Source organism: Lactuca serriola, chromosome 4 (genome assembly GCF_051521515.1).
Source record: "Lactuca serriola cultivar US96UC23 chromosome 4, Lser_US96UC23_V15, whole genome shotgun sequence".
Lineage (NCBI taxonomy): Eukaryota > Viridiplantae > Streptophyta > Magnoliopsida > Asterales > Asteraceae > Lactuca > Lactuca serriola.
In genome coordinates, this window is record NC_136411.1 from 8,968,686 (window position 1) to 8,993,414 (window position 24,729).

At 33.0% G+C, this 24,729-nt stretch overlaps 3 protein-coding genes across 6 annotated transcripts; 2 read left to right on the forward strand and 1 right to left on the reverse strand.

The window, feature by feature from the left end:
- The first annotated feature begins 9,689 nt into the window (after positions 1–9,689).
- LOC145100994 (BOI-related E3 ubiquitin-protein ligase 1-like) lies at positions 9,690–12,147 on the forward strand. Of its 2 annotated transcripts, XM_079038150.1 has the most exons (4): positions 9,690–9,961; positions 10,797–10,925; positions 11,018–11,379; positions 11,473–12,147. In XM_079038150.1, the coding sequence occupies exons 2-4, from the start codon at positions 10,829–10,831 to the stop codon at positions 12,007–12,009; spliced, it is 996 nt and encodes a 331-aa protein (XP_078894276.1). In that variant the 5' UTR covers positions 9,690–9,961; positions 10,797–10,828; the 3' UTR covers positions 12,010–12,147. The 2 variants fall into 2 exon arrangements, with proteins under 2 accessions (XP_078894276.1, XP_078894277.1); XM_079038151.1 differs by lacking the exon at positions 9,690–9,961 and having other exon boundaries at positions 10,155–10,925.
- Positions 12,148–12,465: 318 nt separating this feature from the next.
- LOC145100993 (type 2 DNA topoisomerase 6 subunit B-like) lies at positions 12,466–23,004 on the forward strand. The gene is made up of 13 exons (XM_079038149.1): positions 12,466–12,722; positions 12,807–12,915; positions 13,176–13,259; positions 13,551–13,577; positions 13,670–13,778; positions 13,861–13,936; positions 14,045–14,065; positions 14,170–14,363; positions 14,451–14,595; positions 14,722–14,912; positions 14,994–15,102; positions 15,301–15,579; positions 22,358–23,004. The coding sequence occupies exons 1-13, from the start codon at positions 12,687–12,689 to the stop codon at positions 22,466–22,468; spliced, it is 1,491 nt and encodes a 496-aa protein (XP_078894275.1). The 5' UTR covers positions 12,466–12,686; the 3' UTR covers positions 22,469–23,004.
- Positions 16,711–19,357, reverse strand: LOC145100995 (ADP-ribosylation factor 2). 3 transcript variants are annotated; one of them, XM_079038152.1, is made up of 7 exons: positions 19,202–19,357; positions 18,073–18,240; positions 17,883–17,953; positions 17,680–17,799; positions 17,448–17,566; positions 17,216–17,297; positions 16,711–16,979 (listed from the first exon to the last, which is right to left on the reverse strand). In XM_079038152.1, the coding sequence occupies exons 2-7, from the start codon at positions 18,218–18,220 to the stop codon at positions 16,974–16,976; spliced, it is 546 nt and encodes a 181-aa protein (XP_078894278.1). In that variant the 5' UTR covers positions 18,221–18,240; positions 19,202–19,357; the 3' UTR covers positions 16,711–16,973. The 3 variants fall into 3 exon arrangements, with proteins under 3 accessions (XP_078894278.1, XP_078894280.1, XP_078894279.1); XM_079038154.1 differs by having other exon boundaries at positions 18,073–18,262; positions 19,202–19,318; XM_079038153.1 differs by lacking the exon at positions 19,202–19,357 and adding an exon at positions 19,072–19,194.
- Positions 23,005–24,729: the final 1,725 nt, after the last annotated feature.

The following is a 24,729-nucleotide window of genomic DNA, read 5'->3' on the forward strand; positions in this document are numbered from 1 at the left end:
CTTTAAGCAAATGAGATATGCACGTGTTAACATTTTCGTAGAATAAGAAGTACAAAAACATATAGCTAAAAAGTTGAAAATTTTCAGTTTTCATATCCCGACTTCGGGGTCTGTAAATCATTGAATATTAAACCAAAAATGACAAAATTATAGTCTAAACTTATCTACAAACTTAGAAAAAACCACATGTCAATCCGGGTTCAAACGAATTAGATATGTATGTTTTAAAACTTTCACAGAATACAAAAAAACTGAAAAACTAAAAACTTTCAGCTTTGATATCTCGACTTTGGGGGACTGTAATATAATGAATATAAAACTAAAAATGACAAATTTATAGTCTAAAATTATGTACAAACTATAAACTACACGTTGGAAAAAAACCGAATGTCAATCGGTGTTTAAACGAATGAAATATGCAACTTTTAAAAGTTTCACAAAAACCGGTTCCGGCCTAAAAGTGGTTCTGGTTCCACACACCGATTCCGGTTTTTAGAACAAGTTTACCCAGACCCGATGAACCCAAACTCGGATTACCCGGAACCCGGATAAAGCAAAATTTTAAACCCGAAACCGGAACCGGTTCTATATATTTCGGTTCTAACGGTTTCGGTTTTCCGGTTCTAAATCTCATTCCTACCATTCACATCAATAGACGAATTTTGGTTTTCAATTTAACACAATAAAATGACTTAAATTCGTTATCATATGAAATTACTTGCTCTTATCACAACCAAAAAAAATCCATGGTAGTTATATTTTTCTCGATAAGTTATTGAATTTTTATTTACTTTTTATCGAAAGTTTCATTATTCATAATCAGATCAATTTGCTACTCTCTTTGTTTTGATCAAAACTCCAAAAAAACACAGATCTACATTTATATTGTGATGTTCTATTCATTACTTATTCTATACAGACATCATTTAACCGAATAGTAGTTAAAAAACTAGTTAATAGGGAAATATGAAAAGACATTAAAACTATCAAATGATTTGACCAAAAAAGTTGAATTAAGTTTTTAAACGTGTATGACTAGTGTGCAACTCCCAAATTACGCTTCACATGTCACTATAATTTGTAACGTGCGGCCATACTGATAGTGGTCACTGCACGTTTATTCTCTTTGAGAAATTGTCTTTACTATGGAAAAATATTTGTTTGATTTTTCAAATGAAATTGGATTTATATATATATATATATATATATATATATATATATATATATATATATATATATATATATATATATATATATATATATATATAGGGTTAGGTTATTTTGTTTTAACTATCTATTATGGGAATGTAGGATTGATTCTTGACCAATCATTTTAGTTATTTTAAGAAAGTAATTAATGCATATTACATGTTGAAGATATAATGAGTATTAATTAAATCTTCAACATTTAATATATATTAATTATTTTCTTAAAATAACGAAAATGATTGGTTCAGAATTAATCCTACATGCACACAATAGATAATAAAAACATTTGAACCTAACTCTCTCTCTCTCTCTCTCTCTCTCTCTATATATATATATATATATATATATATATATATATATATATATATATAGTTAGGTTATTGTGTTCTAACTATAGATTATGTGCATATAGAATTGATTATGGACCAATTGTTTTAGTTATTTTAAAAAAATAATTAATGCATATTAAATGTTGAATATGTATTAATTAAATATTCAACATTTAATATGCATTAATTACTTTTTTAAAATAACTAAAATGATTGGTATAGAATCAATCATACATGCACACAATAGATAGTAGAAACATTTGAACCTAACTTTTTTTTTCTCTCTCTCTCTCTCTCTCTCTCTCTCTCTCTCTCTTTCTCTCTCTCGGGAGGACACCTTAAAAAATTTAAAAAAAATACAAATCATAGAATCGAACATAGTACTACATTGGAGAGAAAAAAAACTTGTAATTTTTTTTATCATTAAAATTGAAGCATGAATCACTTTTATGATCCATGATTCAATTTTAATGATTCATTTTTTTTCAATTTTTTTCTCTCTGATATAGTACTACGCTCGATTTTATGATTTGTATATACCCTTACTAATAAAACAATAGATCAAAAAGTACACATGTCATCTCTTTAGCCTTCCAAGTGGGCATATGCCACTTGACATCATATAACAATAGATCAAAAAGTACACATGTCATCTCTTTAGCCTTCCAAGTGAGCATATGCCACTTGACATCGTATGAGACAATTTCTACAAATTTGGTTTCCATTTAAATAGATATTAAATTAATTAATACCGATTTTACAACTTTTCATAATCAATTTTTTGCTGGTATTCGTTCAATTCCATAAATTTTGGTTACAACTAAATTCATATTCAAAATTTAAAACAAAAATCTTATACTGAATTAAAATTTGAATTATTTGTTATCTAATAAATTCAATTATATTTTAAATTTGTCAGTTTTTTAATGTATCCCAAAAAATCACAGATACATTATTATAGTTGTGATACTCCTATTATACTGCATCTCATTAACACAACATAACTCTTTATTCTAATTGAGAAGCAATTAGTTTGCTTTCAGATCTTCAATCACCAAGAACAATGCAAGAAAGACACCAAAGAAAATCAGGTTAGTACTTCATATTTCAAAAAAATATATTATTAGTAGTTTATGCCTGTTTAATCATGCAATTCATCTTCTTTTCTGCTTCGATATGTCCTTCTTTTAAAGTTATCTTTGATCGTTTTGCTTTCAGATCTTCAATCACCAAAAACACTCCAAAAAAGACATCAAAGAAAATCAGGTTAGTACTTCATACTTATAAAATAAAATATTATTAGTTGTTTGTGCATGTTTAATCATACAATTCATCATCTTTTCTGTTTCGGTATGTATTTCATTTAAAGTTATTTTCGATCGTTTTGCTTTCAGATCTAGATGTGGTCACTCCTAGCTCTAACAATTTAATAATCACTAAATTGCTAGGTAAACAAGTTCATGTAATTTAATGGTCACTAAGCTACACTAAACTTGAATTTAAGCAACAAATTCACAAACTTTAACATGCTAGGTAACGATAATCAAACACAAGCATAAATCCAACTTTATAAAATCCAATAAATAGTAAACTAAACCATAGTTTCAAGGTTTCATCTAGCTAAATGAAAGTAAACTAATTTAGTTACCCATAACTAAAATCAAACACATAAATTTAAAAGAAATTGACATGATTAAATTAATGCAAACTGAATGTAGTGTTTTAATCTTCAAATTCTCGATCTTCAAACAATTTCTCCTTCCAAAGGATGTTTTTCGCACTTTTTTCTGACCTCCAAACTCGGTTATCTCTCCAGAATATATCTAAGCCAACCCCTAAGTCGAATGAGCAAAGGGATATACATAGTTTCCAAAAATCATGTCTCATGTCGTGAGAATTAAGTTTGCACATCGTGATCTCAATAGAATTCGTGTTCGGCAAGGAAACTGCATTTCGCATAGCTATCTTCTAGAAGAATCCATCTCACGTCGTGAGATTATTCTCCTCATGTCGTGAGATTATACTCCTCATGTTGTGAAAACTGAGAATTAGCATTTGGCACAAATATAAAAGTCGTCTGAAATTTTGTCTACTTTTCAAATCATTTTGAATCTCGTCAATCGAAGTTATGAGTCATGAGATATGGTCAAAATACAGACGAGAGGTCAAGCTGTCAAACAACATCCTTTTTGTATCTTTTTCAGCTCCAGTCCTCTAAGTATCCGACGTGACACATGGTGTGCCACGATGTGATGTTGACTGTTGACTTGGTCAACCGTTAACTTTGTGGGCCTTTAACCGTTGACTTTTGACCAGTTTGACTTGGGGTCAAACTTAGAGGATTTTGGTTGTTAATTGTGAATTCATTTCTTTTGGTGATTAGTCGGTTCGCGGGATTGAGCAGTGCAAGGTGTGAGAGTGTTGTCGTGCTTCTTCGATTTATCAGTTCAGGTGATTTTCTCACCATGCCACGTAGCCCATTATATATCCTTTGCATGGTAGGATATAAGTATTATTAGAGTCACATGTATGCTAGTGGCCTAGGGAAGGTCCTTATTATGCCTTACATTTTTTAACACTCGATGATTTTGTATACAGTATACTAGACTGGTAGGGTCTTGACTGTTGATCGTATGATTCTATTTAGAGGTATGTTTGCCAGGGTAACTAGGGAAGGCTAGTTCCCAATGGAATGTACTATGTTAGTTATGCATGTGCTTATTGAAAGATCTAATATGCTCAATAGTCATATTAGAATGATATTTGTAATTAACATATGATCATAAGGGTCACACTAACAACAACTTGATACAATTGATTATTTATTAAAAACTTATTTAATAAATATTCATAAACTCTTATTATAAATTAGGAAAATATTTACTTCATGGAAATAATTATTTTACAATATCAAGTAACATACTATTTCATATTGTATGAATAGGGCTTTCATTTTGTGCTAGTTTTTACTAGCAAAAGCCGAGAGCACCTCCTCCACCCCCCCCCCCCCTTTATCTTTTCTTGCACTCTTGGAGAATTGTCACTTGGTTTGCACTCTCTTAGATCAAATATTTGGGTATTTGTTTCCAAGCTTAAGAGCTTATAAAGAACTAACATTCTCATCAAGTTGTTACATTGTTGGTGTCTCAAAGGTTCAACCATCTTCATCAAAACTCAAGCCTCCTAAGAGGACTCAAGGGACAACAAAAGTTGTTATCATCTTCTTTCTGCTATGGTTGTGTTTTTATCTTTCCATTACTTGCAAGATGATCATTGGCGGGTTGTAACAAGCTTATTAAGTTCGAAATTTTAAGACTCCCGTTTTGCCATATTTATGTGTTTTTTAAACTAATTTTTGAACTAAAACCCAACACTTATGCTATATGGTTATGTGGTAGTGATAACTTTGGTCATATGTAGTCTAAGTTGGATAGCCTGAGAACTCTTGATTTAATGCTTGATTGTGATGTTCTTGTCTGATTGTTCGCTCTCAAGTGGATCATCTGTTCGAATGTCTATCTGAACCCTGGCTACATATGACTTTATGTCTTGTATGGAAGACCAAGAGGTGGATCCTGGCAGTGGAGGTTGGGTGAGGCCTGTTTACTCTCTGGGCTGGGCCTGCTATGTATGGTTGGGTTGGGTCCGTTATGTACAATTGGGTAGGGATTGTTTAGTATGGTTGGGCGGGGCCCATTTTGGGTCCATGAACTCTTGGGTTGGGCTGTTGTATATGATGCATATATGTGGTTAGGAGATTTGGTTGCTCGATGCTAAAACCGAGACCTTGTGTGGATGCATTGTATGTATGATGAAATATGTAGTATACTGAGGAACTCACTAAACTTTATGTTTATAGTTGTAGATTAAACATTTTGCAAGTCGTTCATGAGAATAGCTCAACGGGACTATACACATGCATCGAAAATATTCGTTTTCGCGATTTTGCAAACTTAACTTTGATAACGTATGATTTCAAACAAACAAATGTTACTCCATGGTTTTGGAAACAAATGTTCAACACGTTTATTTACTTTGAAAAAGAAAAATCTTTTTGTAATTTTTGGGACGTTATAATAAATGATTATGGTTATCACTCGAAGAAAACTATCAAAATATTAGATAAATCAATGTTTTTATTGACCGTTTCATCCTAATCACATGTTCTTCATACAAAATAGCATTTTCTTCAAAAATGAGTGTTTCTTCATAAAAAAATCATAAATTCTTCATCAAAAATCATTAATTATTTATATCAAATAGAAACCGTCATTTGACCTAGTTCGGAAGCAATCCTTACAAATCTTCTAGATTTATCAATTTCAACATAATCTAATATTCATGAATCATATCAATTTCATCAATCAAATTGTTGCCATTTGCTTGATTTTTGTTTGAGATGACTCCACGACCAAGAAATGATGCATAACCTTATGTTCATGTAAAGGATTAATCGTAATACGTGTAAGCTAAGCTGATCCGAACATCCTTATTAGAATAGACCCTTATTTCAAAACAACTAATTGTCAAAAATTCCTGCCGGTATCTAACTTTTTTCTTTTTTTGGATTCTCACTAAATCCAACTCTAACTCAAAGATATGGGTAATAGAAAAGTTTGAAAAAGCTTTATTTTGGATAACTCTCCTTGAAGCAAATATCAATGTGATATGTGATGGGGGACCCATGACCGTCAGGATTAGCACAACTAATCTCTAAAAAATTAAAAGGAATCAATCCTAATCAACTCACAAAGTCTAATGGTAGGGTTTCATGGTTTTGGTTTGCATTAGACGTTTGGTATTTGTAGTCGTTGGTTTGTAACTCAAACTCAACGTGTCTTCCAATTACACAAATAATACTATTAATTATGTAGATCTAAAGAATACAAACAAAATAGACAAGAAAAAAAGAGAAAAGAAAAAAAAAAGAAAAGGGCAAGTGTGTGTATATAGTATTCTATATGGTATATGGTATATATAACAGGTATTGGTTATATTAGAGGTGGGTTGGCCAGCAAGGTTTTCATTTGTTTTCATAAGTTATTCAATATTTCTATGACATAAAACCCTAATATGTACCTAATTTTATCCGTTTTATCTTTTTTGTTTTTCCCAAATTTACCTCCATGACTTAATTTTCATATGCTTTTATATTTTTAGAGTGAAACTAGTAAAAAGATCTTAATTTTTTTTTTCAGTTTTACTTTATATTTCTATGCAACTTTATTGATACTACTTAATTTACTATTTTTTCTAGTACATGTTATTGAATTTATTTATTGACGCGATATACTACGTTGACATCTTATAAAAGTAAATGATTTTTTTAGGAGACTTGTTATTCATTGGATTTGTATTATATGTTCATTTTTGATACCGGTTAAAATGACTAAAGAGTTCGAATTCGAACGGAATTTTTTTTTGGGGTGACAATGATGATAGAAAAAAAAAGATGGCTTGGGCGAAATGAGATTTAATTTTGGAAAACATAACAGTGGTTTGGATTAGGGGTGTTTGCGATGCGGTTTACACTCAATGACTCAAAACTGCAAACCGCACCGCATATGTGGTTTGAGATTTTCGAAAACCACAAACCACACCGCAAAGGTTCTAAACCGCATTATGCGGTGCGGTTTTATGCAGACGATTTTGCGGTTTTTGTGCGGTTTTGAAAACATAAATACTAAATTTAATTTAAGACTTGTAGAATATTCTCTATAATTATATTTTGTTTTGTCTTATACATTAATAATTTTGCAAGATTATTTTTTAAAGCCTTAAAAATCACAACTTAGGTTATCAATATAATATATCGTTGATAAAATTTGAATTATATTAGATATAACTTTTTTTAAAACTCACGATTGATATTGGGTAATATAAACACAATCAAGCATATGAATGTTGCGTACTTTGACTCATTTGTTTATTACTAGTAAATTTTTAGAGTTAAAAACATTGATAAACTAATATTGCTAAGCATATGTACTATTGTGTGCTTTGACTCGTTTGTGTAGTACTAATAATTTTTTTATCGTTAAAAGCATCAATAAACTAACGTTGCCAAGTATAATTAAAGTTAAAATCATGTAATATATATATAATGCGGTGCGGTGCGGTGCAGTTTGAACCATGATTGTGTAACTATAAACCGCAAACCAAACCTAAATGTTCATAACCGCATTGTGTAGTGCAGTTTGGTGCGGTGTGGTGTGGACGTACGGTATATTGCACACCCCTAGTTTGGATATATATATTGGAAAGTCTTATGGCTTTTAGTCTTTCATTGGTTAACAAAATGAAGGTGATGTTTTTTTTTTGAATAATAGTAATTTGATTTGTGTGCAACTAATAAAAATATTTATGGTATTAGAGGTGGGTTAGAGTTTTTGGCCTCTAACTTTGTAGTGATGGTCATTGGTCAAAAATTATTGTGCCCTCGACTAAATTAGAGGATAAGAAAGTGTTATTGCCTTCGGTGATAAAGAAAAAAAAATGGGTAATGGTGCTTAGACTAGATTTTGGACTGAAGTGTGGGTTGGAGATCATCTTCTTTCTAGTTTATTTCCAAGGTTGTTTGATTTAGAAAATATAAAAGATTGTGTTCTTTTCTGATCGGTTGATAGGTCATGAAAGATGTTGGGTTTGACGAAGACAATTAGAGGAGGAGAGGAAGCTTTGCAATTCTCTAACCATGTGATATGTTACATGGTATCAAGCTTAGTAATGAAAAAGATAAATGGTGGTGGGATATTGGTAACTCTAGAACTTTTTCAGTGGGATAAACTAGAAGATGGATCGATGATAAAGTTTTTCCAGTTATTCAATCTCAAACTCGTTGGAATCGGTATATTCCTAAGAAGGTAAATATTCTTATTTGGCTAACTTATTGGATAAAATCCCTACTACTTGGAATTTTGATCAAAGAGGAATAAATATTCCTTCTACCTTATGCTCGATCAGAGAGGAATTGATATTCCTGCTGCTTGGAATCTTGATCGGAGAGAAATTTGTTCTTTGGAGAATGAGCAACTTGACCATTTGTTTGTTAGATGTGAAATAGTTGTTAGAACTGGAATGCAATTTTACATGGTTAGATATGAATTTGGTTGCTTTCAATTCCGTGGTTGATATCTTTTTGGGGATTGATTATTTTTGAAGTGGTGAAAAAAAGAACATTAATGACGCTATGAATTGTGTTATAGTGTATTTATGGAAGTTTAGAAATGATAAAGTTTTTTAATATGAGATACTTAGAAAAGATTTAAATTTTGATTCTATAAGGCCGGAGGGAATGGATCTGATTATGTCATGGTGTCACATTATTTTTGAAGCCACAAACCGCCTTCCATATCAATTTTGCCACACAACATAAATGACATGCCATTTTCAAGATGTGGGTTAAATTTAGGGGCGGACTTAGAATTTCTCAGTAGAGAGTACCCAGAAAAGTCAGGGGTTAGCACGATAGTAGAAAAATAAAAATTTTAAGAATTTTCGAAATTTTTTCCACTACGGCCGGACAAGTTAGGGGTTGCCGGTGCCACCGGTGACCCCCCTAAATCCGCCCCTGGTCAAGTTGGTAAAATTAGAAAGAAAAAATAGTGTAAACCTTCTCTCTCTCTCTATCTCTCTCCCCTTGGCAATACAATGTCGTTTGATCCATGTTTGCTCAGTATGCCACTGTCGGGAAACGGTATATGTCATGGTTGCCGAGCTATATGCCAACCACTCTCCAAAACCTAAAAGAATTCTTTTCTCTTTGGTATTCAACTAGAAATACTAAGTGTTGCTTATAAAATTCTCTAAACAATTTTAATTGGTTTTTCTTCTAACTTTGTGCTAATTTATTGTTTTTAATATGATGTTTGTTGCGTATTAAAAAAAAAATATCAACATCTTCAATCTAATCTGTATATTCATATACACATATATACATATAAATTGAAAATCTCCAAAATTATAAATGTAAAGGATACAGAATACTTATCTAACATGCCTCTAAAAAATAAATAAAATTAAAAAACATTCAAAACATATCACGTCCAAATAAAAAGTCAAAGAGAGAGAGAGAGATGAATCGAGGAGCGTGATTCCAGAAATTTGCTGGGTCGCGTGTTCTGTGGATCCCACCATCTACGTATTTTTCAGCTTTTTATTTATTTAAAAATTAAATATAAAAAACATTTAAAACAAAAATTAGAATTTTTATTTCTCAACCTCCATCCATCATCTTCTCCATGTTTGCGTAACCACCACCGCACCGTTCAATTATTTCTCCCCCATCACCTTTCCCTATGCCATACCACTTCTTCAATCAGTTACTTTCCTTCTCTCTCTATACTTCCATAACTTTCTCTCTCTCTAGAAATCTCCAATTGTATTAGATTATACGCTTCTATCAGATCGCTCATCGTTTCGAGGTATGGTATCTCCGTTTCTGAATTTCTCTTCTGTTTTTCGATTTCTTCTTCTTGTTGTAGTGGTAGTGATGGTGGTTCGTGTGTTGAAATGGTTCAAGTAATGATTTTCGTGTTTTGTAGTCTTCCTGCTTGTGATTTTGTAGGATACAGCAAGTTTTCTTGATATCTGAGGTAGTTTTTGAGTGCTATTCTGTTGATCGTCGGATTGATTGGTTCCTCTTTCACGGATTTTGATTTTCAAATGCTTGATATGTGTTTTAGCGTGTTCGTGGAATGTTGCATTTTTTGTAATTTCGACTCCTCATTCTTTTAGGATGCTGTGTGGTTTTCGGTTCTATGTTTTGCTGTTGGGGTAGGGATCTGGTTTCTGATTTACTTTCCAGCAGTCTCCGATCACGCTATTTTCCCCACACGGTGTTCATTTTGCCGACATTATACATTCTGTGGTCAATGGCAACTTGCGCGATAGTTTGATTTTTTCTGTACTTATGACGCGTTAGCTCTTGGCTGGATTTTGTCATACAACACTATATATAGTTTAATTTTTTCATGAGTATATACCTAGTTACCTCCTTGAAGAAACCGCTTACAACTGACTTTTTTTTTGTAATCGCGGTGATCTAGTACCCCTGAGTTGTGACTTTTAGGTTCAGAATTGTGCATATATACAAAAATCATCACTATTCGACCTTCAAATTCTGAAATATCTGTGTGGAATCTTATGTTGCTGCCCTGTGTGCATAAACTGCTCTATGCAATAAAGACATTGATTTTAGCATTGGCAACGAATTTCAATTCATAATCTATAACTGATTTCCCCATTATTGTATTGTAGATCCGATTGACTGAGTACTGTTTTTTTGAAAGATGTTGGGAGGAAGCAACACCAATTCATTAGTCCCTATCTTTCTTGATGAGAACCTCTTCCAGTATCCTTCAAACCAATTGCAGCTATTTGGAAATGGTGAGTTTCCATCATTCTAACTTTCTAACATAAAGATTAATGAATCACTTTTATCTGATCTTTTTTTTTTTTTTTTTTTTTTGATATGACAGTTCCAGCCACACATCATGTTGATCCAGTAAATTATTCTGGTAGAGAGCATAACAGCCCTGCCTTTCGGCCCAATAAACGATCAAGAGAAGCTGATACTAATTTAATGCAGAAAAAGCTTCAGATATCATTGAACCAGAATTTTTACAATGAAGAATCTGATCGCCCATCAAGCATTCCAAACCCACATACTGTATCTACCGGTTTAAAATTATCATATGATGATGAGGAGAGAAACTCCTCAATCACTTCAGCAAGTGGAAGCATGACTGGAGCAACACCACTTATGTCTTCTTTTGGTGATAGTGTCACAACTGAACTTGATCGACAGAATGAAGAACTTGAAAGATACATTCTGCTTCAGGTACTACTAATTTGATTCTCTATTTATCACTTTAATCTCATTTGGGCTTCTATTTACATCCCCCCCTAACTTTGAAATACTGATATTCAACAGGGAGAAAATATGGTGAAAGGAGTGAAGGACATACGACAGAGACACATGGCTTCATTCCTAACTTCCATTAGTAAAGGAATAGACAAAAAGATACGCGAAAAAGATCTTGAGATTGAAGCCATAAACCGTAAAAATAAGGATCTTGTGGAAAGAATAAAACAGGTGGCAAACGAAGCCCAAAATTGGCACTACAGAGCAAAATACAACGAATCAATAGCCAATATGTTGAGAGCAAATCTTCAGCAAGCATTAGCGCAAGGAAACGAGCAACAAATAAAAGAAGGATTTGGTGATAATACGGATCTTGAAAATGATGCTGTGTCTTCTATTGATCCAAATAATTACCTTGGAAAGTTTGATAATCATAATCATAATGGTGTTATGATATGCAGAGCGTGTAAGGTGAAGGAGGTGTGTATTCTTGTGATGCCATGTAGGCATTTGAGTTTGTGTAAAGATTGTGATAGTAGAGGTGTGAATGTTTGTCCTGTATGTCAAGTTGTGAAAAGTGTTGGTGTTGAAGTGTACATGTCCTAATTAAAATATATCATCAACATTCAACTAGGTTAGGCTTGTGTTGTGGTGTCGAATGTCGATGATGAAAGTTTAATTTGTGAAATCAAGGAATTGGTTACTTGTATATTCTATAAGTATATGATGAGAGAGATTATGCAACCATGATATTTGGGGGTGTTTGATGCTTTAAGAAACAAATTATCTTCTTTCATTCAATTATTTTTTCGTCAGAAAGCAAAGGTCCTTCTCAAACCTTAAAAGACGTGTTTTCTTTTTCTAAACTCAATTTCCTTTCATTGCGAATTGTACATGTTAAATTAGCTTTTTACTAGCCACATAAATAAATTTTGTTTATAATGAAGCAAGACTAAAGTGTTATTAAGTATACAACACATTAAAAAAAAAAAAACTTTAACCTAATTTAAAAAACTCTTTGATTTCACAAATTTAACCAATCACCAGAATCTACCACCCGAAACCCTACTATAGCTCCAAAAATCTCGAAATTGCAACAACACTATTCTTTTTCGCGGGAATTACTTACTTCTATCGTCAAAAGATTTCCGTTAGGTTTTTGCATCTTTTCATAAAACAAAATACAAACTCGTTGTTTTAGTTGCGAGATTCAAGGAACCTCAAATTCTATTGATTGCTCTCAGTTTCCTTTTTTGAATCAAGCTTTCACATAGGTTTATCATATGGACGCTTCGTCTGTCAGAAATCTCTGCCGACATGTAATTTTAATTGCTTTCGATTTCCATCCCAATTCAAGTTTTACAGTTACGATTTTAATTACATCTGTGCAAACATTATTCCAGTTGATTTCGTCGGCGATTCAGCGATGTCGTATGTCAGGGGAGCTTTGTCGATTATCCGTCGGTTTGAAATCGTTTCCACCTGCCAATCCTCCTTTAGTTCGTATCTCAAGTACTTCGCTATCTCTGATTCTGTGTATATTAGTTTGAATTTAGCTTTAACTTATGTAGATCTATATAATAACTTGGCTGATCATAGAATCATCGAACTTGCATTTTATAGATCGATTATTATACCTACGAGTTTGTCTTTCTCGTCATCAGTTTATTATCTCTTTTGTTATGATAATATTTTTGCTTTGATGTTTTTAACCATTAACTATGACATCTAAGGTAGCCTGAGGAGTTTGTTTGGCTTCATGATATGACTAGTTTCTGACACGGGAGTTGGAAGCTGCTTGGAGGAGTTTCAGGATGTGAAGTATCTAAGTGATTCATCATTGAATCAGATACATGGTAAGAACTTAAATTGGCAGTATCTACGATTTCTAGATCTCTCAAAGAATATGTTACATTTGTAACTTGTTTACTGAAGATCATACTGAACATCATCATGCCATTTTGTTTTTAACTTCTTATTATAAGAGTGTGGAAGGAAGTGATTGATTCCATCCATTTAGATCTACAAAGTTCTCTGAACTATTGATACCTGCTACTTTTTAGAAAATCTAACATAAAATCTTGGAGATCTCTTTCAATCTGTTACATAATAATCAACTGATGAGCAGCTTTTGCTATTCCATGCAGATGGAGTTATATCAATCGCCACTACCAGTAAGTATCATTCTTCTTGGATTACATTTGTTGATTTAAATTTAACTAGTGCATTTAGAGAGATTTATTTGGTCATCTTTTGAACTTTACAGGAGTTTGCGATAATGAAATATTTCACTACAATATAGATCTAAAACAAAAAGATTGCACAAAAAGGCTAGCAACATTACCTCTAACCCCCAAAAATGGAGCAACATTCAGGCATGCTATTAGCAACAAGTCTTTTAAGTTAGTTTAATTCCAAAACCATCCAGACATTCATTTCTTGATTGCTTTCTTCCAGTGGCACTGAAGTATCATTCTCAACATTTCATAGTATTGATGTTTTACTAGAAGACATTACTTGCTTTTTCAAGAAGGTTAGTTGTTTCATATCAACAATGCAATGACCCAATAATCTTTTATTCTTTTTGGCTACATCACCTAATATTTTTCTTTCTGTGTTGTTTGTATGATCAATTCTGCAGATGCTCATTATGAAGATTCCTGTGAGTATCATTTTTCTTGAAAAAACTGTTATAACTATTGTTGTTCATTCTTCAATCTGAATGACTCTACTTTATATTTTACTTATTTGTTTTTGTTTTATCAGAAGGTTGGAATTGAACTGATTGTTGACAAGGGAGAATTTCCTGAGCACCAATGTGCAAATGTTATAGTGGCAAATGAGTGCATTGATTTACCTTCAGAAGCAAATGCTGAATGCCTTAAGTCAGGCCTTGTGGATTATGTTCTCAAGCATGGGAATAAAAAAGATAGTATATGCAATTCTTGCTTTACAATCGAGTAAGTTGTATGTGGATAAGATCTTGTTAAGCTGATTATTATTGACCACACATTTTCATTCTGTTGCATTATTGATTTTTTTGTTAGGGATCACTTGAAAGTAGGAAGTGGGGAGGTCTACAAAAGTTATAGGAATACTGAAACAACAATAGAAGCTGTGGTTATAATCAGTGACTTATCAGAGATGATGATGGATCCATCCTGTTTCAGGGCATGTGGTAGTAAAACCGAGGTCAGATTCATGTCTCTCTAATTGTTTCAAAAATATGAAACACAAGATTTTCCTTTGACTAAACATTGCATTTTCAATCTTTTGCTTCCTATTTGTAAGAAGTTTTTATGACTACTTGCATTTCAGGTTTTATACTTCAATGATTTCTCACCTGGAATAACTTCTCAACCATTATTAAAAGCATTAAAAACCATGGATTGGAAAAGCTATGGACTAAGCATAAAATCCATATCAGATGAAGATGGTTGTGCTTTTATTGAATGGGACAATTTGCCACAAGATTGTCATATTGACATTGCCATCCACTCTCATCATAACAAATATCCATAAATTACCTTTTTTCTTTATTCTTTTTACCCTTTTGTATTTTTTTTTCTTTGTATTTTCTTAACGTTTACCAAGCGTGTGAATGTTGATGGAAATCTTGTTAAGAAAGCTGTGAAGCTTGCATTGAATGACTTAAAGGACAAGAATGCTGGAGTTCTTCTCAGTGCACATGCAGTTAAGGTACATTTAACCTTTTTTTTTTTTTTTAAACCAGAAAAGATGCTTTTGTTTTGTATAAGCAGGGTTAAAATTTAAGAATTAAAATGGTCATTTAATGGGGTCTATGCATGAGGAAAAGGTTAAAAATTTCCGAGTCTGTAATTTTTGAGAAACCACAGGGACTAAATTTGTAAGAGTGTGTTTTGTTTGTTATGTTAGATTCGCAGTTATGCTCCAGAGCTTGCGAAAACAATTGCAAGCCTGATTTCAACCTCAAATGACTTGAAATTTAAAGGAGAATGTGCTTCTCTGCTTGGCATACATTCTTCTCATGATGATGAAGAATCAGAATCCATTGAAGATAACATCAAACAGAGGCTTACTTCAATTATAGACCAGAATGACAGACAACCTCAGACTAATAAGAGAACCAGAGAGTCTGCACCTCTTCTTTTTAATGATGAATGCTTTCAGGAACCAGAAGAATATGAAGATGAGGTAAGCTTTTCTGCTTTTGATCTATAGAATAAATACGTCTACAATTTCCATTATCAACTCTTCTTTCAATATAAAATATACCATGTAGCATTGTACTTAGAAAATATACTCAATTATTATAATGTTTACGATTCAAGTTGACGCTAATTTGCTTCTCAAAAAATTGTGCATCAAATTAGAGGTGGTAATGCTGTTCAATATGTATTATCTATAATGGATAGTATTAATTTGGTAAAAAAAATATCAGCTGGAAAAGAAAGGGATGAACTGACTAAAAAGTGCAACATTAAATGGATGCAGCTTCTTTTTTTCAACCAACTTCTTAAATTGTTTTTATGCGAAGAAAGTTTGGGTAATCTTAAACACTAGTTTTTTAGACAAAGTTTGGTCAGTCATTATAGTGCATACTTAACGGCTAAATAACTATAATGTTAATCAACTTAACGAAAGCTAATACATATAACAGTTCCAACAGCTGATAGGAAGTTTCCAAAATGAAGACGATTACATCGCTCTTTGCAATTTAGATAAAGTCTAAAATTGCATCGGATAAATTTATCCCAGATAAATCACAATCTTTGCAATTTAGATGAGCTCCATGGTTTTTAGAATTGATTCGAAGGCTAGCAATTCTAATTATATCCAATTTCAACATGTCGTTAGTTGCCAAAAGAACTTAATTTTAGAAGTCTTATTACCACACCTGGGAGTCGACTGTGCAGCGTGCAACTTGCTCTCACAATTTTATCACCACATTGGTGATTAATTAAATTTCTTTTAACAAAGCTTAATTTATAGTATTACTTAAACTTTAATTTTTAAAGAAATATATAATTTTACAATACTAAAATCTTGATTTTTTTTCAAATTGCTATAAAGTTATAATAAATTGCTATAAATTTCTTTAATATTGTTAATGTTGTCTAATAAAAAAGTGTTTTTAATAAAGTATTTGGGTTGGCTTTGATTGCTATTGGACCAACAAATACTCAAATTGTTTTGCTTATACAAAATAAAAATAAAAATAAAAAATAGGGATTAGTATTTTTTTTGAAAAGCATATAAATCTGACATTAATAAATCTGTGTTTAAAGTGATTAATTAAAACTCAAAAGTCAAAACCTAGAAACAAGACAAAAAAACAGACATACATATAATACCTTTAAAATACTTGCAGCAATCCAACCAAACATCGTATCATACATGTTCCATAACTGTCCTATATTTAAATGCAAAAAAATAATAATAATAATAAAAAAAAGCCTTTTTTAACATAATGTTTCATAACCTCTCGAACCTCTACATCACAGACAGAAGAACGAGAACACCAAAGTGACTGACCATACAAAAAGCAAAACTTGCCTGCCTCCTCAAAATACAATCACCTCCTCAGATCATGCCTGTTTAAATCATCACCAAATAATGTCAAAATTGCACCATCACCATAATACATTATAACTATAATAAATAAATAAAAGAACACCCACAAGGCCACAACATGATGCGTTCATTTTTAACGACGGTTGCAAAAATGTCAAAAAAAAAAAAAAAAGCGTTGTTTAAAAAAATGAGTGTTTAAAAGTAAACAAACTCCAGTGTTTTTTTGGTAAAGAAATATGTTATAGAAATAAATTACCTTGTTAGCAATGTTGTTGGAGAGCCAGTCCAAACCCTCATAAAGTCCTTCCCCAGAAGTAGCACAGGTGCTCTGGATGTACCTGCAAAAACAAATGAGCTTTTATTAAAACTTATACAAAAAGAAAAAAAAAACATGTAATATATTTTTATGCTATTATAACGTATTCACAAAAAAAGAGCATATGTGATTTTAGAGTCAATATAATAATAAGATGTTGCAATTTATTTACCAGTGGCGTTGTCGGAGGGAGTGGAGGCCAAGCTTATCAGTGATTTCAGCAGCATTCATTGCGTTTGGCAGATCTTGTTTGTTAGCAAATACAAGGAGAACTGCATCTCTTAGCTCATCCTACAATCAAATCAAATATCTTTCATTATAAAACATTACAAAGGTTTGATTTCTTGTAACAATTTTAATACCCACAAGATACTTAAAAATAAAATAAAAATAAAAAAACTTACTTCATTCAACATCCTGTGCAACTCATCTCTTGCCTCAACAACTCTATCCCTGTCATTGCTATCAACCACAAAGATAAGACCCTGTGTGTTCTGGAAATAGTGCCTCCATAGTGGACGAATCTGCACCATTCATTCAATTCATCATCATAAATAGATATGTGTGTATATATCGAGGTCAAGAAATCTAGAAACATTTATTATACCTTGTCTTGACCCCCCACATCCCAAACTGTGAAGCTTATGTTTTTGTACTCAACAGTCTCCACGTTAAATCCTGAAGAAAAAAACAACAATTAGTGGTTGATATTATTAATTACTAAAGTAACACAAGGTTATACTTGGGAAATATTTAATTAAAAAAAAAAAAAAAGACATACTATTACATATACATACCAATGGTAGGGATTGTTGTGACAATCTCGCCAAGCTTGAGCTTGTACAAAATGGTGGTCTTACCAGCTGCATCGAGACCCACCATCAATATACGCATCTCTTTCTTGGCAAACAACCGGCTGAAGAGTTTGGTGAATGTAAGCCCCATCTTTTATCTGATGAGGATCCCTACACAACACACAACAAAACACTAGATATCTTCAGATTGTTTGTGGTAAATACAAGATGCTTCAGGGATGAACTAGTTTCTAAATCATCATTCAAAGTTGCAAAGGATCCAGATTTAGGTCTGAACAAATACTATATGACGCCATGAAGATTGAAGGAATGGATCTTTTTATGAAGCCAATAATTTTCAGATCAGAGACATATGGCAGTCGGATTTTCAAACAGAAATCTGCTTAAGCAAATCATACTTGTGGACGGATACTTCTGTTTGGTTCAATCAATCGAGATAATTAAACGGATCCCCAAGCACCTCAAGTAAGAAAATAAGAGGAGCATAGAAATGTCACAAAATGTCGTTAAACATGTTGTGATTCAAACAAATAACAGATCAAACTCTTAAAATCTAAATTACACACATGAAACCGACAATCGTCCAGATGAAACATAGCATGATAGATCTAATGAGAATGAACGACCACCACTGCATTGAATCAAAAGCCTACCAATACAGAAGCAAAAGCTACGATCTAGATTCACGCTTTAACAAAATAGTTACTTATAATAAACAACGATGTTATACATATCAACCTCTCCAACCTAAAATATTCAGATCGGAAAACAATATCTTCAAACCTTAAATTAGAATTTAGAATGCGTAAATCGAGCCCTAATCCGATTAACGAAATCGCCAATTTAGAAGACAACACTCGTTAAAAAAAGTGGAATTTCAAGTAACTAAGAGAATTTCATCAAAAAAAAGAAGCTCTCAATAGCAACAAAACAAAAATCAGAAACAAACTGTTCAATCGATTAGCACCATAAGATGATAACCTGCGATTAACAAACTCTGAATTCAACGTATAGGCGATTTGATCCGAGAGAGAATTGAGAAATGAGAACCGAGAAACGAAGATTCAGATTCAGATTCAGATTTAGATTTAGATTTGGATTTAGAGTTTACCTGAGGCTGAGAGAGAAGGTTTGTGGAGAGCGATCGATCGATCTAAAAGTGAGGGAGGGAGAGGAGAGGTAGAAAGAGAGGCTCGTAAAATAAGGAGGTGTGACGCGTCAACGGAGATGAGTGACCATCAACAAATTTTCTCCTTTAATACCCAAACTGCCCTTTCCATCACCCCAAATACCAAAGACAAAAATGCAAAAATGGTCCCTATGGTTTGTCATTTTTTGTGGATATGGTCCAAACCTTTTGAAAATTGGATTTTTGGTCCTTATTGAGAGGTTTGTGTGTGGAACATGTCCCTAGAGTTAACCGCCGTTTGTTTTTGGCTGTTAAACCCCACATGTGCATTGCACACGAGGGCATAAATGTCTTTTTACTCAAGAGGAAACAATGGGCATAAATAATTATGTACATCACAATTAAAAAGATTACGTTAACAGTTTCTTCAACCCAACACTCAATCAAAAAAACACTCAACCACAAATTAACAATGATAAAATCCACAATCCAAACAACCAACAACAATTGAACCCTTACAGTAAAAATTGATTGATTATTTGTGTCTGTTTGCATCTTCATTCCCAGCCAAGAACAAATTGGTTCTCGTTCTCGTGTATACCTGCAACAAAACAAGAAGGAACCTCATGGAATCCCCCTTTCCCTCACGACCACACAGCAACCCCAACACCACCAGTTGTCTCCTACAACTCCACCACCATCTTCCTTCCATTATTGTGACCGGAAAAGAAAGAGACGGAACAACTGGATTAAACCTGTAACAACCCTCTCACCCTCGGCCTCCCTCGCTGTCACAGAACACCAGACCGACGAGACCCCCCGCTACTTCCATTCTTCTTTTTCTCTTCGGTCCAGCTAAGCACCACCGGTAGTGGCGGTTTTGTGGTGAACCATCGACGAGCTACCCCTCCTCATCCTGCTGAAAAATATCACCCCAAAACACCCCTGATACCGTCGTTCTCCATCCCTCTTTCCTCTTCATTTGCAATCGAAGAACCTCCACCTGAGGCGAGTGGAGGTTTGTCGGCGATCAGGAGGGCGATGACCCTCTTAAGTTTCCTGATGCTCCTAGTCAGCTCCATAACATCAAACACCCCCAAAATCATCGACAATATGCCCTGTTCCTTCCCCTCTCATGATGTGCTCGCCGATTGACCCGTTCGTTTTTTTCATTCCCGATCAGATGATGATTAAGCCCACAAGGGTCGCCGGAGATCGACGCCCTTCCCTCCCCTCGTGATATCAGCCACCGCTGGAGCTTCCATCGATGAATTTGGTTCATCTGTATCCTCTTGAGTAAAAATACATTTATGCCCTCGTCTGCAATGCACGTGAGGGGTTTAACAGCCAAAAACAAACGGTGGTTAACTCCTGGGACTTGTTCCACACACAAACCTCTCAATAAGGACCAAAAATCCAATTTTCAAAAGGTTTGGACCATATCCACAAAAAATGACAAACCACACGGACCATTGTTGCATTTTTGTCAATACCAAAAGAACAACCACATCAATTCCCAAACAACAAAAACTACATTTCTAAGAATTCTTAAAAATCATCTTTATCTTATTTTCCACACAAAAAATCATCAAATCAAATAAACTTTAGTATCGATATATCAAAATATATCTTTTTTCGTACGAGTCAAGCAACATGTCAAAACAGATAGCCTTTATACACGTAGGATCCAGTTGGATTAAGTGCAAAGTTTGTTTTGTTGTTTAAATATTTAGATATTACTTGCTACACTAACAAACTATGTTTATATATGTTTAGATTTTATGAAAAACAAAAAACCCTAAAAATCATAAAAATGCATAAAAAAAATACTTAGAGATCACAAAACTTTTTTTTTTTATTTGTTTTATAAAAAATCGCAGTTTTTTCTTAAAATTTGCTAATTCGTATAAAAAAAAGTTTCAAAATTTTTTCAGCTAATTCGTATAGAAAGCTGTGATTTTTTATAAAAAAATTCAAAAAAAAAGGTTTTGTAATCTCTAAGTATTTTTTTATGCATTTTTATAATTTTTTTTTGTTTTTTTTTTAAATTTTTTGTTTTCCAAATAACCATTCCTTTTATATATATATATGGGAAAAAATGAATATACCCTTAAGGATATATAACGTTAGGTACCCAATGAATCAAAACTACGTAAATTTGTTAAATGTTTAAATTTTCTAAAAAAAAGGAATAATTTCCTTAAAAATAATCTACGTTTCCTTATTCATGGTAAAATCCAAGTCAAATTACTCCTTTTTCGAATGATAGTCGTGACAAAAATCGACTACATAAATTCACAGGAAAAAAAAACGGCGATTTCCTACAATTGCAAAAAGACTACTCGATACCAATAAATCACAATTCAAATAAAAAACTGTGAATTCACGAAATTGGGTGCGATTATTATATAACTTTCCATGATTATCGTATTGTTATGAGGTTTTTAATAGACCAAATTCACAACATCAAAAGTCGATTGCAAACATATTATCAGAATTAACATTAATCGTTATTCACATAAAAAAAACCATTCACGGTAAAAAAAATTGCAATTTACAATAGCAAAGTCAATTTCACCCCTGTTACAGTTCACTTGTCTAACCAGGTCGGTCAATTTCCTCAATTTTTAAGTTTATCATGTTTATTTTGGAACACCCATTAATTTTCTTCTAAATCGCATTGAAAAGAAGTTGTAATTCATGAAATTGGGTTATAGCTGTTGTAGTTTACTTGATATATTCCTCCAGTCTCAATTAACGGAACAAAAACTAAAAAGTTTCAATTCAAGAATTTGGATTCAATCAAACAGTATAGCCTTCAAAAAGTTTTTTCTAGAATTGAATACAATAAGTGCTTCCAAACAACTTTTTCCTTGAAACGTATTTTTTGAAGTTTTTCTGATTTTTAATAGTTGACATTATTGTTTATAGTGTTTTCCATTAGCTGTTGAATCTGTATTTGTTCCGGGATTTTATTCTTGACATTGTTGTTTCTAGAGGTAGACATTGTGGTTGGTTAACGATTTTTTTGAAAACGGTAAAATATCCAATGTATTTGATTTTTTTTAGTTTTTCATTGTTGGTTGTTAATATATTTTTTACGTATAATGTTTCAATATGCATTGTTGTCTATTGCAGGCCATAATGAGTGAAGCCGAAGCAACTAATCAAGCTATAGAACCATATATAACCAAAGATATTGACACAGATGATTATGTGGAAGCAACATATGTTAGTGAAAAAAAATAAATAGTATCGATGGGAACATTGAATTTGACGAAGATGATGTTAATGATGAAAGAATTATGGGAAAGGTTTTTGATACGCCCGATGATGCCTATACATTTTATAATGATTATTCATTTTTGTATGGCTTTGGTATACGCAGAGATGACACAATTAAAAATCCTAAAACAAATGAGCATTTTCAGAAGATATATGTATGTAACAAAGAAGGCTTCAAAAGGATGGACAAAGATGCTTCAAGTGAAAATGAGAAAAAACATCGTAGAGATGTTAGAACCGGATGTCAAACAAAGCTTCGAATAATAAGACAGGAGGACGGGAAATGGTTGGTGGACTCATTTAATGACACACACAATCACGACTTGACCATGACACCTACGAAGGTGATAAAGCATCGACCTCATAGCAATTTCCACCGTTCAATAGAAGGTAAATCTCTTATGGTGTAATTTGGTCAAGCAGGGTTGAAACCTTCTCAGATTAAAAAGGTTGTTAATATAATGAAAACCTCAAATGTAGCTGATGTAACTTCAAAGCAATGTGCCGATGTTTTATCTGAGCATCGAAAACAACATAGATGAAATGAGTTCAATGGACATATAAAACATTTTCAAGATAAAACATTAGTGGACAGTGACCAGTATTTTCTTGTGGATTTGTATGATGATGGGTATCCTAGAAATATCTTCTGGGCTGATGGTAGATCAAGAGATGCATATACAAATTTCAGAGATGTTGTTGTGTTTGATGTCACTCATATGACTAACAAATTCAAGATGCCTTTTGCTCCCTTTACTGGGGTGAATCATCATGGACAGTCTATACTTTTTGGTGGAGCATTGCTTGAAAATGAAAAGGAAGAGACATTTGAATGGTTATTTGAACATTTCCTCAAATATATGTTTGGCAAATATCTGAAGGCAATTATTAACGATCAAGACAAAGCTATGGGCAATGAAATAAAAAAGTGTTTCCAAATACTCGACATCGCTTTTGTTCATGGCGTATCAGGAAGCATGAAATTGAGCACCTTCGACCATATGTTTCCCGTTACAGTGATTTTCAAGAGACGCACATACAATGGATAAATAGTGACACCATTGAACAATTTGAAGCAACATGGGAAGATATGTGTATTAAGTATGAATTGGAAAGCAATTGTTGGCTTAGTGACATGTATAACCAACGTATACATTAGGCTAAACCCTTTTTTAAGGATATTTTATTTGTTGGTATGACCACAAACGGACGAAGTGAGAGTATTAATTCATTTTTTGATGGATTTGTTAACTCGAGGACCATGTTGAATGAATTTGTTGTACAATATGACAAAGCAGTTGAGTCATAAAGGGCTGCTGAAGAAGATGAAGACTTCAAGACTATGAACTCAAGACCGGTTCTTTCTTTAGTGCATCCAATCGAAGCAAAAGCAGGTCAATTTTATACTAGAAAGATGTTTGATACTTTCAGAAAAGAATGGACCGAACACCGAATCTATTACCAATTTGACCCACGAGACTATAACAAAAACTACAGAAGAAAACACATATAGAGTTGGGCAACTGGATGTTGATAATAAATATTGGTGTATTGTTCCCTTTCGTTCTTTAAATCAAGTCAGCGTCACATGTTCGTGCTCTATGTATGAGACAAATAGGATTTTATGCAATCATAGCTTATGTCACAACTAGAAATTTTATGCTTTGTAACAACAACAATGATAACAATGTGAACCAAAACTGTGAAAGCATGTATGATGCTTATTCAATAACAACCAAAGTTTCATCACATACTCTATACAAACACTTCAAATAGCCAAATAAAGTTGGAAACCCTAAAATCCCGGTTTAAGTCCATTTTGGACTAGGATTTTCTTATTGGGCCTAATGGGCCAATAAGCTTCCAATTTGACAAATTTTGGGGCTTAGAACTCTTAAATGGACCCTAATTGGACCCAATTGCATGAAACTTAACATTTTGGGCCTCAAAAGCCTCGAATGGACTAGTTTATCTCTAATGAGCCTTATTGGGCCATAACAAATTTAATTAGCCCTAATGAGCCATAAAACTCATGCTTTGATTTATATTGGGTCGTGAACCATCTCCAAAGACCAAATGAGCCAAAAATCATCAAAATGGACCCATAATATGAATCAAGCACAAAAAGGGCCCAAACTATTCTTTCTTCACCCTTTCTCGGCCCAATAGGAAAACAAAAAAAATAGAAAACTCATGAATAAGGAGGGTTAGCCACCTCCTTATTA

What these genes read in the sequence shown, in the direction of transcription:
- LOC145100995 (XM_079038152.1), bottom strand. Translation starts at nt 18,220, where the DNA reads ATGGGGCTTACATTCACCAAACTCTTCAGCCGGTTGTTTGCCAAGAAA. An exon ending in CACAACAATCCCTACCATTG is followed by an intron (nt 17,954 to 18,072) that starts GTATGTATATGT and finishes TTTTTTCTTCAG; the next exon opens with GATTTAACGTGGAGACTGTT. An exon ending in TCCCTCCGACAACGCCACTG is followed by an intron (nt 17,298 to 17,447) that starts GTAAATAAATTG and finishes TTGTTTTTGCAG; the next exon opens with GTACATCCAGAGCACCTGTG.
- LOC145100994 (XM_079038150.1), top strand. Translation starts at nt 10,829, where the DNA reads ATGTTGGGAGGAAGCAACACCAATTCATTAGTCCCTATCTTTCTTGAT. An exon ending in ATTGCAGCTATTTGGAAATG is followed by an intron (nt 10,926 to 11,017) that starts GTGAGTTTCCAT and finishes TTGATATGACAG; the next exon opens with TTCCAGCCACACATCATGTT. An exon ending in AAAGATACATTCTGCTTCAG is followed by an intron (nt 11,380 to 11,472) that starts GTACTACTAATT and finishes GATATTCAACAG; the next exon opens with GGAGAAAATATGGTGAAAGG.
- LOC145100993 (XM_079038149.1), top strand. Translation starts at nt 12,687, where the DNA reads ATGGACGCTTCGTCTGTCAGAAATCTCTGCCGACAT. An exon ending in AATTCTTGCTTTACAATCGA is followed by an intron (nt 14,364 to 14,450) that starts GTAAGTTGTATG and finishes TTTTTTTGTTAG; the next exon opens with GGATCACTTGAAAGTAGGAA. An exon ending in CATGTGGTAGTAAAACCGAG is followed by an intron (nt 14,596 to 14,721) that starts GTCAGATTCATG and finishes CTTGCATTTCAG; the next exon opens with GTTTTATACTTCAATGATTT.